The sequence below is a fragment of the Palaemon carinicauda genome, chromosome 21 (genome assembly GCF_036898095.1).
Source record: "Palaemon carinicauda isolate YSFRI2023 chromosome 21, ASM3689809v2, whole genome shotgun sequence".
NCBI lineage: Eukaryota > Metazoa > Arthropoda > Malacostraca > Decapoda > Palaemonidae > Palaemon > Palaemon carinicauda.
The window spans coordinates 6,545,024-6,564,330 of NC_090745.1; the positions used below are offsets into that span (position 1 = coordinate 6,545,024).

General features: G+C 45.7%; 1 protein-coding gene across 7 annotated transcripts in view; it reads right to left on the reverse strand.

Annotated features, from left to right (window-relative positions):
- Positions 1-310: 310 nt before the first annotated feature.
- LOC137615176 (uncharacterized) overlaps positions 311-19,307 on the reverse strand; it is an 851,893-nt gene continuing 832,896 nt past the window's right edge. For all 7 annotated transcript variants that reach the window (XM_068344821.1, XM_068344826.1, XM_068344822.1 and 4 more), the window contains 3 exons: positions 4,561-4,767; positions 3,580-3,705; positions 311-1,276 (listed from right to left, as the gene is read on the reverse strand). In XM_068344821.1, coding sequence (XP_068200922.1) covers positions 444-920 — 477 coding nt within the window. In that variant the 5' untranslated portion in view covers positions 921-1,276; positions 3,580-3,705; positions 4,561-4,767 and the 3' untranslated portion in view covers positions 311-443. The remainder of the gene's footprint in view (positions 1,277-3,579; positions 3,706-4,560; positions 4,768-19,307) is intronic.

The window sequence follows — 19,307 nt, forward strand, 5'->3', positions numbered from 1 at the left end:
CTTCATCGTTTCTTGAAGCTCTATTCTATGGTAGTTATTACCAAGTGCTGCCTTAACTGTCTTCAAATATGCAGCATAATTATCCAGGCCATCAATATCACCTGCATTAATCTCCTTCCAATCAAATAGCTTCTTGACAGGTCAGTGTCGTTATTGTATTTACGACAATATCTCCCAAGCACAATCATACCCAATGTCAGTGGGTAGATGGAAACAGTTCTCAATCATTTTCTTGGGAGTACCATCTAAACAGTTGTATAGATGAGTTATCCTTCGTGCAGGGTCGTCAGTATTACACTCCACAATCCAGGTGAAAGAATTCTTTAAACATGGAGAATTTGGTTCTCTCTCCACTGAAACGCTCCAGCTTCATCTGTGGCACCTGCATTTGTCGGGTTAGTTCTTGCTGACTAGCTAGTGTACAATCAAGAGCCTTTACTATTTCAGAAGTTTGCAGATCTGCTTGTGACACATATTGAGTTAAGGAAACAACATCTTGGCACAAAAGGCGTCATATCTGGGACCAATGGAGTTGAATGATGTTCAAGACCCTTCAGGTCATACGTCACACTGTGGATGTTCGTAGGATTCACATCTGCAGCTTCATGAACCCTGCTGATTCTCCCACTCTCATAGTGAGAGTTTACATCACTTCTCCACAGCTCAATCCTTTTGGCATCCAACTGAGCTGATGAGTCCCTCTTCTCCCGTTGTGAAGCATTACTAGCAGCGGAACCAGCATATGAAGTTCCAACTTTAGACAGTGTTTCATACTCTACCTGTAGTTTATCACAGTCTGGCTTCAGGCCGTTAATCTCTTCTTGGCTCTTGCGTTTAGCTGCAATTGCTTTGGCTTGCATTTCAACTGCAAGTGCTTTGGCTTGCATTTCAGCTTCAGCTGCAGGTGCTTTGGCTTGCATTTCCAAAGCCAATTCCTCTTCTTCTAGCTATTTTCCTCAGCTTGCTTAAGCTTTGCTTGTGCCTCAAGAAAGCACACACGCAGCACTGACTGGCTAGTCTTTGCTGAAGCTCTTGAAACAGACGACATGGCGACAGATGATAAGAGGCCACAACAGATGATCATTGCAGACACAAGGCTGACGAAGTCCACTTGCCCCACGCTGGCGTTACTTGACCCAGGCTGGAGTATTTGTCAAACTGTAGAACACTACACCACCAGTGCAGCTACGTTTTGAGTATCGGCGGTTTATTAAGGATGAAGTCAATCACGCCTCTGGTTTGTTCATGTATTCCATCAAAGAGGCAAGGTTTGACACTGCAAACAAAAGCAGCAATAAATATACAAAAAAAATAATGTAAATATTCATGTAAAACAATATGTATACTGCAAATATTATCTAAATACAAAATAATGTAAATGATGTAAAATACAATTTAGTAATTCCACAGGTAAGATTTACTCAACATAAAAAATAAACTTACATTTTCCAGACGCCGATTCTAATACTAAATTCACAGATAACCACTGGTAAAAAGTTGCTGTACCACCAGATGCATTCAGCCTCCTAGCTAACAGCAACACAGGTCACTTATTACTATGACGAGTACACTGGGCAGCTCAGCACATCACAAATACTGCAGAACCACAGCATGGACAAATTCCATGTACTTTCCAGAGCCTGCCCACGCTGAACTAACAAAGGCGCCATTTGCCAAGGCGGGCATATATTGTGGCGTTTTGGCCAGATGCCAACAATAACAATACAATATTTTTCAGTACCAACTCAATACTTCTTTTTCATACAAAAAAAGTAAACAAAAAATGTATACAGTGTTCCATTCAATAGAAATATTCAATTCAAAATAGTGCACATGTGTGTATAATTTAAAATTACAAAACAAACATCAGACAATCCCGACGCTCGCTTATCCCCTCATCCTTATCATCAACAAAGAAAACGTGTAGCGCCAACTTAACTAAAAACGTAAAACGCTGGGCATATCCTACAGCCAGCAAGACTTTAAAAAGATGAGACTACCAGCACCAATTTAGTATATAGAATGCAGAAAATCTGAAGTGACCAGTATTGGAGATGATAACATTATTTGTGTAGAGAAATCATGAATTAGCCAACAGCAGATCATTTAGACATGCAATACTCTTGCAGAAAATACATCCAGCTTGCTAGTGGTATGCAGCACCTCAGACTATGTCATACTCTACCATTGAGAAAAGTTATACGGTGTACAAAGCGGTCGGTGATCTAGCAGGATGCATTTGGATGTGGTAAGCAGGACTAAGGTCATCACAGATACTTTAGATCATTCCAGTGTAATGCAGTATATTTGGGAAGCCAGTTAGAAGTAACCTTTAAAAAATGACAGTAGATCCAATCAGTCATTGTAGATGTATGCAGAATATCTGAAGTGGTCTGGATCATTCCAATTGTATGAAGCATCTTGAGGAATACTTTTGCGAAGATGGTTAAAGATGCATCAGGGCCAAAAAACATAGCAATTGGAAGTAGCCCTATTAAAGATGGTAGTAGGTAGGTCATTAACCCTCTTTCTGTAATTCCAGTAGAACAAGTGCAGATGAACAACGGTGAAAGTTTGGACGACAGCAGCTTATGGTATCCAATTTATCAGGTTGCAACACTTGAAGATATGAATAATTATGCAAGTTGGCAGGATGGAAGTACGTTATTGCAGCGAGATGTAACACTTGTTTGCTGCCAACAGGAAGAATATTCTTAAACTTCCATCAAGCTACATCATTACTATGAAATGAAGGACTTATTGCTTCAAGAGATGGAGGTCTTGAAGCAAGTGCAAGTGGAAATCAGAACAAAACCAAGTGGGCAGTAGTAAACGTGCAACAGGTCGACAAAGCTCTGTGGTCAAGATCACAGGTAAGCACACACAGAAGCAGCAGAACTGTCGCAATGCAAGTTTCAAGGGTAACAGGTCCTGGCAACACCATCAGGGAAAATAGTTTACATACAATAAAATACAAAATGTATTGAAATGATAACAATGTATTCTAAGTTACTATTGGACAAAAAAATCAAGGTTAATTAAAATAAATATATCTAAGTTTATAAATGCATAATTAACTACATATACCTGAATTAAATTTTACCGAGCAACAAAATCAAAATTCCATAGTTTTATAATGCTGGTGAGAGAAGGAAACTTGCATTATTGATTAAATTACATTAGTTTCATGAATAGCCAGGAATGTAAAAAACAAATGGCACTACTGAATGATTTTTCACAAGAAAAAGGGAAGAAGAAAGTAACTTATTATAGGCAATTTTATATTGTCCATGGCTTTTATATCTCTGGTGAAATCCACATTTTATATGAATTTAATATTCTATAGAAAATTTACAATTTTATATAAACAAAATCACCACGTTAAAACTTGAGGATATTTTCATACAAAATCCTGCCTTTTCAATCATTACAACAATTAGTAAATAACCTTTTGTTAGCAAACTAAAAAAAAAATCTCAGCTGTTGAAAGGATGCGTATATTACGTATGAGAAAGTTGTTTTTCTTACTCAAGTCAGGAAGTGTTTGCAAATTCATTTACAGAAAGAATTACAGCTTACCTTTATTACAATAATCTTTAGAGTACGATGACAAGAGGAATCAGTTTGCATCTCTAATCATTGTTTTCACAGAAGTTAATTCTCTGTCAATAGATTAATCTTCTCGAAGTTTCTCACACATCAGGCCTGGAAATAATAGAAAGTCTCAACTTCCATTGCACTAATTGCTAAAAAATTCTTGATAATCATTTCACTCCAATTTTGAAATTAAATGTAATTACATCCTGTTGTCTAAAGTTAAAACATATTTAATTACTGAAAGTGCAATTAGACTTTTCCTGAGGGTTAAAAATGCCACAAACTTTGGCCATTGCAATTCAACTTGACATGCAATAATCTTTTGAGACTTTGAGAGAGATGCTTTCATATAATATACATTGACTAGCATTATTCCTTGGGGGATATTTTCCAAAGACACTTAATGACTGAAGCTTTATCAATAATTTTTAAATTATTTTCTTTATTTCAACTAAGAAATTACAATTTCTGTCCCTTTCTTTTGCCTGTTATTGTAACGTTTACTACACTCATGACTTGAAGTTTGTTAGTGGCACAGAATCTTTCTTTGGGACATTCAAAGCCAACCCCAATGTTATACATCTGCAATATTCTAAATGCACCATTTCTAGATAATTAGTTACAAGAATAAAAATTGGGGTCTGACCACTAAACATGAAAACAATGAGTGTTGTTTTACCATCACTACTTTATATTGTAAGTGGCCCTGATTGTTCGATCTTTGATCGGATTTTCTTCTAGACTTTGTATCATTGTCATGAATGTTAATTACATATATCTATGACAATTAAATTTTGATTAAATATCTTCTATCTTTACTGCACAATAAACTTTGCACTAAAAAATTCAGTTATCTACCAATATATTTCTTTAACCCTAAAAAATTAATTTACCTACAACTTTCTGTTGTTAAAAATCTGTCTCAAAATTCTCAAGTTAATTGATAAAGGGACATCATCTTACCTTTTTTGCCAAATTCCAATTTTAATCTCTTCTTACATTCTCGTAAACTCTTAATCCATCCGCAGCTTTTCTATATCAGTTTCCTAATACAAACATAACTTTTGCTGGCTTCAGGTACGTAGTTATCCTTTACAGTTTTATCTTGACTATTGTTAATCTTATCATACAATGAGCAAGTAGTTTGTTTCTAGTCACAAAAATAAGCTGCTGCAATTAAAAAGTTTGTGTCAGTATTTCAAAATTCTATCAAGTAAATCAGTATATGTAGTTAACACCCTTCCCAACTCATCAATCAGGGTATTCTAAAAGTATAGATGTTTTAATTATGCTTCTTTAACACTTTTGTAGAGAAGGTGAACAGTCAAAACTGCTATAGTCATAACTGTAGCAAACTATCAAAACCAGGGCACACCGTGAGGTGAGGATCGAATCCTTGTGACTGGACGTGCCCATCACCTATAGAACATGGAGAAAATTTAATTATCCTTGATTAACTAAATTAATGTTCAGCTGTAATGTCAATGCCACTTATCAATCTAATTTAAAATATCCCAAAAGTATTTCAATTGCATGTATCAGTCTGACCTTTTCTAACATTCATTCTTCTCTACGTATTTTTCTTCACCTTATGGAAGAGCAGTCCAAAGAAACTGGTATCATTCATACAGAAATTGATATATCTAATATGACAAATTCGAAGATAATTTGTATTTTTCCTAACCATACAAACCTTAGCTATTTACAAAGGGTATTACTTTTAGCGCAGCTGAAATGACGAGCCAATAGTTTTTAACGAAGGTTAATTACCCCCGCGCTAGTTAGCGGGGGGTGGGGAAGGGTAGCTTGCTACCCCTCCCCCTCCACACACCGGTGACTTGCTTCACTTCACTTAGAGGTAGGACTTGACTTGGGGGTCAGGGATGGCGGGCACATGTGTGTAAATAGCTAAGGTTTGTATGGTTAGGAAAAATACAAATTATCTTCGAATTTGTCATTTGTTCCGTAACCGAAATACAAACCACGCTATTTACAAAGAGTGACTTACCCCTTAGGAAGGGTGGAAAGTCCCCAGCCTTACTGACTTTGGCTTGCCCGGGGGCTCGATCCCTCAGTGAGCAGCACTAGAGAGAGGGAGCCCCTGTACCTCACAGGTTCCTAGCATCGCTAGGAACGAGTGGCCTACATAAGTAGTGTGAGGAGGAGAGTGTGACTCGTCCTATGAAGTTGACCTTGAGACCTTCAGATAGGAATTCTAGGATAGGACGTTCCCCATACCACCTCGTCAGGGTATGGGAGACGCAACAGTATTAAGCTTAATACTAGGAGCACAAAGAAGCATGGGTTACCTGCAGAGGTCGAGGTCAGATATGCGAGGACCAGGATGCTGCATCCCCAAGAGAGGGGAGAATGAAGAAAGAAGTAAGGGTCAGACATGCTCTTTCATTCACACAGACTAAGACCGGGTAACAACGCCCTCAACCTACTGCTACTTGTCCAAAAAGGAGCCAGAGGTTAGACCAGCTGTTGTGCAGCCACCACAGGCCGATAGAGAACGTATCGAGGCTCCTGTGGGTCACGTCTTGCAGGTAGTGGGCTGTGAAGGTTGTTTGACGCTTCTAGACCCCAGCTTGAAGTACCTGCGTCACAGAGAAGTTTCTCTTGAAGGCCAGGGATGTAGCAATACCCCTGACATCGTGGGCCCGAGGGCGACGTGACGGAGGAGGGTCAGGATTCAGGGCATGGTGGATAACCCTTCGAATCCAAGCAGAGATGGTATTCCTGGTGACCCTCCTCTTTGTCCTGCCTGTGCTCACAAACAAAGCTCGCACATGAGGACGGACTGCAGCCGTTCTCTTCAAGTAGTACCTCAAGACACCTCACTGGGCATAGTAGCAGCTGGTCTGGGTCGTTTGTTACAGAACGGAGACTCGCGATCCTGAAAGAGTCGAACCGAGGATCCGGCACTCCAGGATTCTGAGTCTTGGCCACAAACTCAGGGACGAACCTGAACGTTACCTCCCCCCATCCCCTTGAATGGGCGATGTCGTACGAGAGACCATGAAGTTCACTAACTCGCTTGGCTGAGGCCAAGGCGAGTAGGAAAGCCGTCTTCCAAGACAGGTGGCGATCGGAGGCCTGGCGTAATGGCTCAAAGGGAGGTCTCTTGAGAGACCTGAGGACTCGAACCACGTTCCAAGGAGGGGGTCTCACTTCCGACTGGGGGCAGGTAAGCTCATAGCTACGTATGAGTAAAGAGAGTTCTAGCGATGAAGAAATATCCACGCCCTTCAATCTGAAGGGCAAGCTTAAGGCTGAGCGATAGCCTTTCACTGCCGAGACAGAAAGGCGCATTTCTTCTCGCAGATACACAAGGAAGTCCGCTATTGCTGGAATAGTGGCATCGAGGGGAGAGATACCCCTTCCACGACACCAACCACAAAAGACTCTCCACTTCGCTTGGTAGACTCCCTCAGAGGACTTTCGCAGGTGCTGAGACATTCTCTCCGCAACCTGTTGCGAAAAGCCTCTCTCCGCGAGGAGACGCTGGATAGTCTCCAGGTGTGAAGCCGAAGCGAGGCTACGGCCCTGTGAGGGACACCGGAGTGGGGTTGTCTGAGAAGCTCGTGTCGTGGAGGAAGCTCTCTTGGGAGTTCCGTCAGGAGTTGCAGAAGGTCCGGAAACCATTCCGCGTGATGCCATAGCGGAGCTACTAGAGTCATGGAACAGTTGACCGATAGTCTGGTCCTGTTGAGCACCCTTTTCATCAGACAGAATGGTGGGAAGGCGTACACGTCGATGTTGTCCCACCGTTGCTGGAGAGCATCTTGCCAGAGTGCCTTGGGGTCCGAGACTGGTGAGCAGTACAGGGGCAGCTTGAAGTTCAAGGCTGTCGCGAACAAGTCCACCGTCGGGGAACCCCACAAAGTCAGGACTTTGTTGGCTATCTGTGGATCCAAAGACCACTCGGTACTCACTATCTGCGAAGCCCTGCTCAGACTGTCGGCGAGCACATTCCTCTTGCCAGGAATGAAGCGAGCTGATAGTGTTATCGAGTGGGTTTCGGTCCACCTCAGAGTCTCTACTGCAAGATGGGATAGCTGTTGCGAAAAAGTGCTTCCCTGCTTGTTGATATAAGCCATTACCGTGGTGTTGTCGCTCATCACCACCACGGAGTGACCCGCCAGGAACCGTTGGAACTGTTGAAGGGCCAGAAAGACGGCCTTCAATTCTAGCAGGTTGATGTGTAGGCACTTTTCTGATTCTGACCAAAGGCCTAAGGCCCTCTGGTTCAGAACGTGTGCCCCCCACCCTTCTTTTGACGCGTCCGAAAACAGAGTCAATTCCGGGGGAAGGACGAGAAGACTCGCTCCCTTTCGCAGGTTCTCGTCGGCCAGCCACCACCGCAAGTCCGTCTGTTCCAGAGACCCCATTGGGATCAGAATGTCCGGGGAATCGGATCCTTGATTCCACTGGGACTTGAGCCGCCATTGAAGGGATCTCATCCTGAGGCGGCTGTTTGGAACCAGACGGGCCAGGGAGGATAGGTGGCCTAAGAGACGCAACCACGATTGGGCGGGGAGTTCTTTTCGCCTGAGGAAAGGTTCCGCCACCCTCCTCAGCCTTGCTATCCGGTCGTCTGATGGAAAGGCTTTGTGGAGATTGGTGTCTATTAGCATGCCTAGATAAACCAGTCGTTGGGACGGCTGCAGAGAGGACTTCTCGAGGTTTACCACGATCCCAAGATCCTGGCAAAGATCTAGAAGCCTGTCTCGGTGCCGAAGAAGGGTCAACTCCGAGTCTGCTAGGATCAGCCAATCGTCTAGGTAACGAAGGAGACGAATGCCGTTCCTGTGCGCCCAAGTCGAAATCAGGGTGAACACTCTGGTGAACACCTGAGGAGCTGTGGAGAGACCGAAACACAGCACCTTGAACTGGTAGATCTTGTTGTCTAGGCAGAATCTCAGGTACTTCCTGGAAGACGGATGGATTGGGATCTGGAAGTACGCATCCTTTAGATCCAGTGTACACATGAAGTCTTGTGGTCTCACCGCAAGTCTGACCGTGTCTGCTGTCTCCATGCTGAACCAGGTTTGTTTGACAAACCTGTTCAGAGCCGAGAGATCGATGACGGGTCTCCAGCCTCCAGTAGCCTTCTTTACAAGAAAGAGTCGACTGAAGAAGCCTGGAGAGCCGTCCAGAACCTCCTGGAGAGCACCCTTCTCGAACATGGTCTCGACTTCGGCCTGAAGGGCCAGCCCCTTTGCCGATCCCATGGCATAGGAGATCAACGACACTGGATTCGCTGTCAGGGGAGGTTGAGATGACGTGAACGGGACGCGATAACCTTGGCCGATCACTGAGACCGTCCAAGCATCGGCCCCGTGATGTTGCCACCTGCGGACGCAACGCTGAAGGCATCCCCCCACAGGTGGACACGCAGGGGGACTGCCACCCCTGGGGCTTGCGGCCGCGGCCGCCACCCCTAGAAGTCTTGCCTCCCCTGGAGGACTTACCGCCCCTCTTGACCTTGGCTGGAAAGGGCTGGGGCTTAGACACCACTTTCTTAGCTGCCGGTGCCTGTTTTGGAGCCTTACGAGGCTGTTGCTGCTGATGTGGCGGGGCTGGAGGCTTATAGGGCCGAGTTGTAAGGGCCCTGTGGAGGAGGGAGTCCGTGCTGGATTTCCTCCACCTCAGCCGTTCGCTCCATCTTGAGGCTCAAACAGGCTCTCCCCCAGGAGGGAGGCATTTCGGAGCCTACACACATCTACGGCGGGGACCTTCGGATGGAATCTCTCGGACACAGCATCGCGACGCTTCAACACCGAGTTGGCCCACAGGGTGGTAACCTGGTGCGCCAAAAACTCTATGGAGCGGGTGCCCGAGAGCAAGAAGGTTTCTAGGGCCTTCCTATTGGTCTCCTTGGACAAGTCCTCCGATCGCAATAGGATGCCCAGAGATCCTAACCAGAAGTCCAGCCACGAAGTGGCCTGCATGGCACACTTAGCGACCTTCTCGTGGTTAAGGATCTCTGCCGCCGAGAACGACACCTGCCGGGCAGAGAGTTTCTCCAAGGGAACTCCCTTTGCCAGCTCCTCCACAGAGTGATGGAGAGGAAGAGCGAGGTTGTGCTCACCCAGGATCTCGAAATACCTCCTCTGCTGAAGGCGAGGAGGAGGGATGAGTTTGTTCCCGGCAGTGGAACGACTGGAGGAGGCAAGAAGTGCGAGCTGAGCATTGGCCCTAGCTCTGGCACTCTTCAGCCCCCGAGACCAGGGTAGAGTTGCACTGGTCTTAGGGGCCTTCCGAACGTCAAACACTTCATCCAGAATTGTGTCTTTGCCTTCACGGGGGGGGGATGACTGGATCCGTAAGACTGTTAAGTTGCCTTATCAGGCTTAGGACCTGCCAGAAGGCATGTTCGGACTCTTGCTGTTCTCCTCCCTGCGGGCTGGCAGCTAAGTCTCCTGCCCCAGGAATCTCTTCCTGGGGTGATACGTGGACATTCCCCTGGGTAGTCGTGGGTTCCTGACGAATCCTTGCAGAGGATTGAGGGATGGTCTTGGAATCCTTGGGTTCCCTCCTGGGAGGGATACAGGATCCCAACAACGAGGTTCGAGGGGCCCCTTCCTCACGAGACGATTCTCCTGCCTGAAGCGAAGTCTCCCCCCCTGGTGCCGAGGGGAAGACTACCGCCACACTGGACTCACCTGAGGACGGAAAGGCCTCGTCCACGGGAGAAGGAGAGAGTACTCGTGCAGGAGAGGGGAACCTCGAGACCGACCTCTTGGGAACCAACTTCGCCCTGGGGGAAGTCACCACGAAGTCCACTCCTCTCTTTCTCTTCAGCGTAGGAGACACAGCCGCTGGTTTGTTACCCTGGCCGGCGAGTGCTGGTTTCATAACCCTCACTAACGCCCGTGCCAGCGGACCAAACCAAGTCTGCTGCTCCAAGGACACAGAGTCCGAAATCCTCGCTAAGGTGAAAGGGATCGGGCGATCCTTTGGAGTGGACACGACGGTACCTGCCTGAAAAGAAGGTGGGGAAGAATGCTGTACTGACCTGTCTTCGTCCTGCACTACCAACCTGTGCTTGGATGGAGGTGATCCCGAGCGCCGTCTAGGAGCACGCGTCCCTGCTGCTACCACCGGCTGTGGAATTCGCCGCGAACTATGGTCGCGCGAGGGCGAACGGTCGCGCGAGGGCGAACGGTCGCGCGAGGGCGAACGGTCGCGCGAGGGCGAACGGTCGCGCGAGGGCGAACGGTCGCGCGAGGGCGAACGGTCGCGCGAGGGCGAACGGTCGCGCGAGGGCGAACGGTCGCGCGTGTGATCGCGCGGGCGCGCAGGCGAGCGGTCGCGCAGGCGAGTGGGCGTGAGGGTGGGCAGGTAAATGAACACGTGTCCGAGGCGACGAACGCAAGCGATGGCGCGACGGCGAGGGATCGTGCTGCCGCGTAGGTGAAGAAGATCGCTGGCTATGTCGACACACTGATGTGCGATGGTGAGCAGCATGCGCAGGTGAATGACCGCGTGCTGGTAAGCGATGGCGAGCAGCATGTGTAGGTGAATGATCGCGTGATAGGGTGCGATGGTGATCAGCATCCGCAAGAGGGCTATCGTTCAGGGTTGTGCGATGAGGAGCAGCATGCGTAAGCGGGCGATCGTGCAGGGTTGTGCGATGGCGAGCAGCATGCGCAGGTGAATGATCGAGTGAAAGGGTGCGATGGTGATCAGCATCCACAGGAGGGCGATCGTTCAGGGTTGTGCGATGAGGAGCAGCATGCGTAAGCGGGCGATCGTGCAGGGTTGTGCGATGGCGAGCAGCATGCGCAGGTGAATGATCGCGTGAAAGGGTGCGATGGTGATCAGCATCCACAGGAGGGCGATCGTTCAGGGTTGTGCGATGAGGAGCAGCATGCGTAAGCGGGCGATCGTGCAGGGTTGTGCGATGGCGAGCAACATGCGCAGGTGAATGATCGCGTGAAAGGGTGCGATGGTGATCAGCATCCGCAGGAGGGCGATCGTTCAGGGTTGTGCGATGAGGAGCAGCATGTGTAGGGGATCGCTGGTGATCGCTGGCGAGCAGAAGGTCGACGCGTGTCCTGTGAGAGGACAGGTGGTGCGGCGCGTTCACGAGCAGGAACGGGAAGATCTCTGGCGCGTTGGCGAACATGTGTTTCTGACACACGCGCAGCACGATGTTGCGTAGCCACAGGACCAGGTGGATGGTGAGCAGGGAGTTCAGCAGGAACTAAAGGGTGGTCAGAGACCGCAGGGCGATGGTCTTCAAAAGAGCGCTGGCGCTCGGAAGAGAGCTGACGAGCAGGAGAGCGCTGGCGAGGGGGGCGAACATCAGGAGAGAGCCGACGAGCAGGTGAGCGTCGGCGAGCAGGAGTGTCTTGACGAGCAGGAGATCGTCGACAAGCAGGAGATTGCTGGCGGGCAGGAGATTGCTGGCGGGCAGGAGATCACTGGCGAGCAGGAGAGCGCTTGTGTGCTAGCCCTGCTCGCGTAAGGGAAGAATCCCTTAGCCCCGAAGGGACCGTTGCCCGTCGGGTGACGAGTTCTCCAGAAGGCGAAGATCCGGCAGGAGATGGTGAGCGGTCTGCAGAGAGGTTCAAGGAGGGCGGAGCAGTCGGTTGAGGCTGACGAGGAGAGTCCCCCCCGGAGGACGAAGACCCAAAAAGGCGCCTCTTAGTCCCCCTGTAAGGGGAAGGGAGGCCCTTGTGGCGTAGAGGGCGGTGAGCCATACGGCGGAGGCGGCCTCGGGGGAGATCGTCGGGACCATCGGTCCTCCGAAGGGGAGTTTCCGTCAAAACACTTCCCTCAGAAGGAAGCTGGGCAGCCGTCGAGACCGAAGGACTCACTTCCCCCTTCGAAGGATGCACGGAAGGAGGAGGAGAGCCTTGAGCACCATCACCAGCAACAGCACCTGCGTCGGAAGGCCCAGCCACGTCGGAGGCCTCTGTCACCACGACGTCGACAATAGACAGAGAGTCTACCTCTGCTACCACCGGCGACTGTTTAACAGCAGCCCCCAACGAGACAAGGTCAATAAGAGCGACCCTGGAGGGCAAGCCCTTAAGCCCCAGGGACGACCAAATCTGTAAAAGATCATCACTGGATAAGGCATTATTATCAATAACCTCCCCCGGAGGAGGAGGGGGAACCGCCTCGCTATGGGAGGCGACGCCCTCTCCCCCCACCGAAGGCAGGGAAACAGAACAAGGGTCTGCGCTCCCACTTGGACGACTCTCCTTAGGAGGCGGACAAGGGGGAGCTTCGGAGGAGGTTTGGGCGGCGGAAGAAGAGTCCCGAGAACCTTCCTCCTTCAAGGCTAACCCCGGAGGAGAACGGTCTCTCTTGGACTTCTTCTTACGCCGACGGCCAAACCTCTCCCACTGGGAGGCAGACCACTCCCTGCACTCACGGCACATGTTATCCTGGTCGCACCGTCGGCCCCGACATTGAGGGCAGAGGGTGTGAGGATCCGTAATCACGTCCGACATGAAAGTCCCACAAGGACGGCCGGCAACTCCAGGGCATGTACGCATAGTAAATAAAAGAAAATAACTGAAGGTCAACTTCCAACCAATCACACAAGCTGAAAAGAAAAAGCAGAAAATTAAAGGCTGTCATGAAGGCGATGAACAGACACGTCTGATCACCGCCGAGCCAAAAGTGAAGTGAAGCAAGTCACCGGTGTGTGGAGGGGGGAGGGGTAGCAAGCTACCCTTCCCCAACCCCCGCTAACTAGCGCGGGGGTAATTAACCCTCGTTAAAAACTATTGGCTCGTCATTTCAGCTGCGCTAAAAGTAATACCCTTTGTAAATAGCGTGGTTTGTGTTTCGGTTACGGAACAATGTAAATTTACTCTGCTATATTTTTCTCTTACATAAACATTTTGTTACCCATTTCACATGACCAGCAGACATCTTTACCTCGTTAGGCAAACAAGTCCAGTTCACGTTATATATACAGTACTAGGTAATACTATGTTAACCAGTAACCTTTGCCTGAATCGAGTAAAAACTAGGGCTTAACTTTTGTTAATATCATACCCATCTAAATTTCCCTCCAAACGTAACAGAGCTAAATCGTTTACCTCCAAAACTAACAAATTTAGTATTCATAATAAATATTGGAGAAAAGATCTGGAAATGCATGAAACAATATCAAGGGTTAAAACGTGCAACTGATTAGTGCATGAAACATAAAAAAAAAAAAAAAGTAAATTCTTTTGACTATTTTTAGAAATGTTGACAGCAGGAAACACTAGTATTACCACTGAAGTTATTTAATTGAAATACTAGTATTACAATTAAAAGTTATTTAATTTTTCTAATAAGTTTGGCACCATGTGATATGAATTTCACTGTAATATTATTACTAGCATGCCGTTGGAGAAAATTCAACTTTGTACAATATTCATCACTTATTGAAACAAAATACCAATAATTGGATAAGTAACTTAGAGAATGGTGAATAAGAGATAAGAAACAAGGAAAAAAAGAGTATAAATATGGAAGCTCAAAGGAGCACGTACATGGTCAAAGAAATGTATATTGGGATAAGGAAAAATGGTAGTCAGACAAAAACTGAAACGGTGATTGTTCCAACAATATCTGCTAACGTTGATATCATTGATAAACAATTACCTGGAAACTTTATGCAATACAATAATAAAAAAAGATGTATAAACAACCATCAAGTAATCCATGCTGAGGCATCATAGCAGAAACAGGTACTGTATATTGCCAGTGTCATGTAGAATAGACCAAGATGAAAATACAGTTCCATAATATCAAACTTTGATAAGAGATTAATCGGGGGAGGTAATTCAAGATATATTGCAAAACCCTTTTGAAATACACGTGAGCAGCTTCATTGAAGAAATATTTAGTAAATATAGAATGAAAATAGGAAAAATAAGAAACAAGGAAGAGGACCTTGGAAAAATTGAAAGTTACAGAAAAGATATAGGAAACAATTGAAGAGAAAATAAAATTATGAAGATAGATTTATAGAAGGTAATCGCCCCCTGCCCCACAGCTTAAATTAGGGATATGGACAATCCTAATAATGAAAGAAAGGTTAAACAGGCTCAAAATGAAAGTAAATTTCAGTGGAAAATACATAGATGATGTTTGTGATCTGTCTTGAGATGTTAATGATAACTTTTATTTTATGCCCACTATTAGTTAAATTAAGAAAAAGATACACGAGTGGTTATGTTACAAATTATAGCAGATAGACGGTGAAATACTCAAGACGAGCCATAAATCTGAAATAATAGTTTAAAAATACCCCAATGGCTTGCCTAAACCAAAGGTATTTTCCTTAACTTATTTTAAGGTTCTAAGAGATGAAATTAAAATTTCAGATTTCCATAACATGTTTTGTCATTACTGTAAAAAAATCATTTATATTATCGATTAGTTAAAAGAGCACCCACAATATGCTTTTTTGAGTAAGCATTCAAGAACCAGGATATTATATCGAAAGTACTTGCTACATAATATCATAAATTTTTTAAACCAATTTGTATTTTTCCTGACTATACAAATCGGAACTTTATTTCAACGAAGCTGGGACGGTCGTTAACCTCTCAAGAAAAACTAAAGTTGTCTGTTGTGCTGGAGGTAGATTCAGCTCACCCAACAGGTAGAGCAAACTTCATTTTGACCTTTAACCAAGGAGAAATGGGTGTGCATATATTCTACCAATGCTCCCCCTATACAGGAGGATGGGGGAGATACCAAAATGATGAAGAAGTTACCTTATTGCATAGCTTACTGCATTTAACATCAAGTCCAGTAACACGATGGCACGACTACTGTACCCCAAGGGAGGGGAAGCAGGAAGAATGGCCAGACATTTTTCACATTTCATTCCTAGACTTATGGCATGACTGCTGTTTTAGACAAGATTCTTTTTGTCCTGTGCTGGAGTGGGGCTTACTGCACAATCTGCCAAGTAGCTACCACAGGTCCAAGGGTAAAACTCTCAAGGGACTTGTGGTTTTACTCATAAAAGTGGTGAGCAGTGAAGGTTGTCTGGTGTCTCTAAATCCCTGCCTTCAGCACGTGCACCATGAACAGATTACAGTATTCTTGAGGACTAGGGTAGAGCTAATACCCTTGACTTTGTGAGCCTGCGTCCTAGACTGTTTGACCGTAGAATCTCTGAAAGCCATTATATTCTTGGTTTTCCATTTCTGAAACATTCCAGTGATGAAGAGCAGCCTCAGTTGAGACACAGGTGCTTCTATTGGCATAGAAAAAATAGGAAATCATCCATCAATTGCAGAGAGGCTCTGAATGGAGAAGTATTAAGTCTATGACACCAATCGTAAGAAATTTCCCACTTTTCCTGGTAGATATTTGCTGGGGATCTTTACAGAAATCCAAGCATCTCCAGTGAGATGCTTCATAGAAGCTTCTCTCTTGGAGGAGAAGCTGGATAGTTGCAAAGTGTGAAGTGATAGGTATAACACTTAGCTGTTATACCTCTCCACATAAGGCTGGCAGAGAAGATTGGGCCATTGGGGTACCTTGGTACCTTGACAAGCTGCATCAGCAAATCTGTAAACAACTTGTAGTGTGTAGTCACTTCGAAGTAACAAAGATCATCCTGATATTTGGGGTCGTCACTAACAGTATCAAGCAGAAGGGTGGAAAGGTGCAAGTACCCCAAATGTCCCAAGGAAGTTGAAGGGCATCCTCCATCACTGCAGTGATTAGTAATGGTGGCAAATGTGCAGCCTTTGAAAACCCTTACCAAGAAATCTCTTCCATGGGTTGGGTTTGGTACAGTGGTGCTGCTCCTTCCACAATACCATGCATAGAAATAGGCTGAACTCTTGTGAGACTTGGTCCAATTAGTTATTCTGTGCTCCAGTGACCTCTACTTTCTTTTCTTTGGGGCTGCAGGATTGGGCTAGTAGCACTGGGAAAGTAAAGTTAATACTTGTCCAAGATCCATGGTGACTAAAGTAACAATCGCCTAAGAACCAGAGTAAACTGCGATTAAGCGATTCCCCAATTGCAAACTGATGCCAAACCTATGGGAAGTGACAACTGTAGAGAACAAGTGTGAGGGTACTTGTCTTGCCAGGAGAGACCAATTAAGATGTTCCTACGAAGACAAAACAATAAGCAAAAGAGTACAAGAAAGCCTCAGTGCTCATGAAGTGGAAATCTTAGAGCCTATGCAAGTAACGACAATGATCATAGCTTCCCTTTCTACCAGTAAAGTGCACTGGAAAAGCTGAAATAAAGCAGATGCCAAAGGTTGTGATCTGATAGTCACTAAAAAAAACATGCATGAAGCGTCTGATAGTGAAGTTCGAAAAAGTGTGGTGCTGAAAATAAATTTATTACCCAGTACATATCTCACCTCGCCTCATTGACAGGGAGAGAACATACTGTACTGGGTTATGTTCTTGGCATGTACTCAATGTTTGATTGATTGATTATGAGTTATCTGGCATCCTGATGTACTCAATGACTATTTTTCGCCAGAGATAGTAGTGTTTGCAAGCACTACACTAGGTACAAGCATATGAGCAATGCGTGGCGACATTGTTCCTGCTGTGAGAATATACTGGTCAAGTATTCCCCCAATACCAAGAACAGGGCAGATAATCGTACACATGGTGATCATATTCATGGAGTTTGTCCGTGTGATTATTGAGATTGTAGTGATCATGAGCGAAATGATTGTGCGTTTGGTGATTCTGTAGCTAGGGGGAGACAGTTTGCCGTCATCATACTTGAGCTACTACCTGATCTGTCTCATCCCAGTCCTCCTGCTGGGTTATTTTCTCTAAAACTATGAAGGAGGAAGTGGAGGAGTTCAGACCCAATAATCATACAAAAGGGTCCAAGTGCTCAGACTCTTATTAGAGCAAGCAGAGGTAGCAAACAAGTGAACACCTGTACAGTACTGTACACCAAAACATTTTCTTGGGGAAGGAAGCATTCCCAATATGTAACCTCTCGCCTCGTGTAGGGGTCAAAAAGGTACTGGGATCGTCTTCCTGATTAGATGCGTTCCCAAGTGCATGTAGGGAAAGAGCAGTCATGGAGGTTCCTGTTGCTCAGCTGAGTAAAAGGAATAATCTGAAGATTCTCCTTCATCTCTGGCAGAGTTTTTCATGGCTGCTTTTGTTGATTGTGTGCATAGTGATGGTAATACCAGTAGTAAATGGTATCAAGCTTCTTGGGAACATCCCGAGGCAGGAAGTTGACTTAAGTGTGTCTACGTCCTAACCAGCAGCACTTTTGCTTGGTTATGCAGACCTAGCGCTGGGAGCAGGCATGTACATTAAGTTCCTGTACCTCACACTGAAACTCTTTCCTGTTTGGAGGATTGGATTCCATATAGCACTTCTCCTCTCATGAAACCATGCTGAGGAATCGGTATCTTGTGCATCAGAGATCATCTTCCTCAGAGGGCATCACACTCGAAGGTTCAGCTAAAAGCTAAGGAGATACAAGCAGGAGAAGCATCTACAAAGATCTGCAGTTAATTTTTTATAGTGAGGCATGTTTGCACCGACTCGCAGGGGTGTGCCCTTTTAGCTTGGAAAATTTTCCTGATCGCTGATTGGTTGGACAAGATAATTCTAACCTATCAGCGATCAGAAACTTTTCCAAGCTAAAAGGGCACCCCTACGAGTCGGTGCAAGTGCGCCTCATTAAAATAAATTGAGTATAGTTGGCACACCCTAATACATGTATTCTCTCTAAACCAATAGAGATTGAAAATCAAGGTACCCTGTAGTGCGAAAAAATGGTCGACACTTCCATCCCAACCAGCATTGACCATGGTCAAATCAATAGAGTTGTGAGCTCCGAAGTTTCTTCTTGCTATGGAAAAACTCTCAGCTTTTACTTCTACCAGAAATAAAATCGGTCTCGGTAAAAGGTGTGCGAACACCCATACAGAGTACCCAGATACCTACATAGGGACATGTGCGCTAATGTTTCATCCCACTTTGGGACAACTCTTTATATTCTGTTAATAAAAGTTCCTGGTGCCACACTCTCTCCCATGGTTAGAGAAACGGTAGTAATCACGTGTATGGCTAACGATCGGTCGTCCTAGACTTCTTCAAATGTGTCTTCTACTTCTTGTTCTCTTGAAGCTGCAACAAGTGAAAGTGAGTACAAGAGCACACCCAGGCAATATTTCCGTAGCACCTTAACAGGATCATCAGACACTGATAGTGGAGCAGATAACTGCAATAGCTTTCATTTCTGGATACAAGCACCAAAATTTGCACACACTTCTTGGGAATTGTCATTTTGATATAACCAGTTTGCCTCCTAAAAACTCATGATCGCTGCCATGTTTAAAGATGGATGCCACTGAATATACAAAAAATTACATTTTGCAATAAAAGAGCAAAGCCTCATCTGCAGCTGCACAGTGCTGTGTAGGGTAAACTAAGTCATTAGCATTTGCACTGACTGCAGCATTCAGACTTGCATCCACACTTGGTCAGCTGCTGGGAAATCTCTGTAATGGATAGGAGCTCAGCCCAAATGATTTTCCACAGATCACCTTGGTCCAGTTCCAGTTTGAAGGAGTCTTAGTTTATAGCCGACTTACTGTTGACTCACTGCAGCCCATCTGCTAAGCACATGTTTCAGATGCTGCTTTAGTATTGCTCCAGTTGGAGGAATGGCTTCACGTGGCTTCCGATTTTGAGCAAACATGTCCGACCTCGCATCATGAA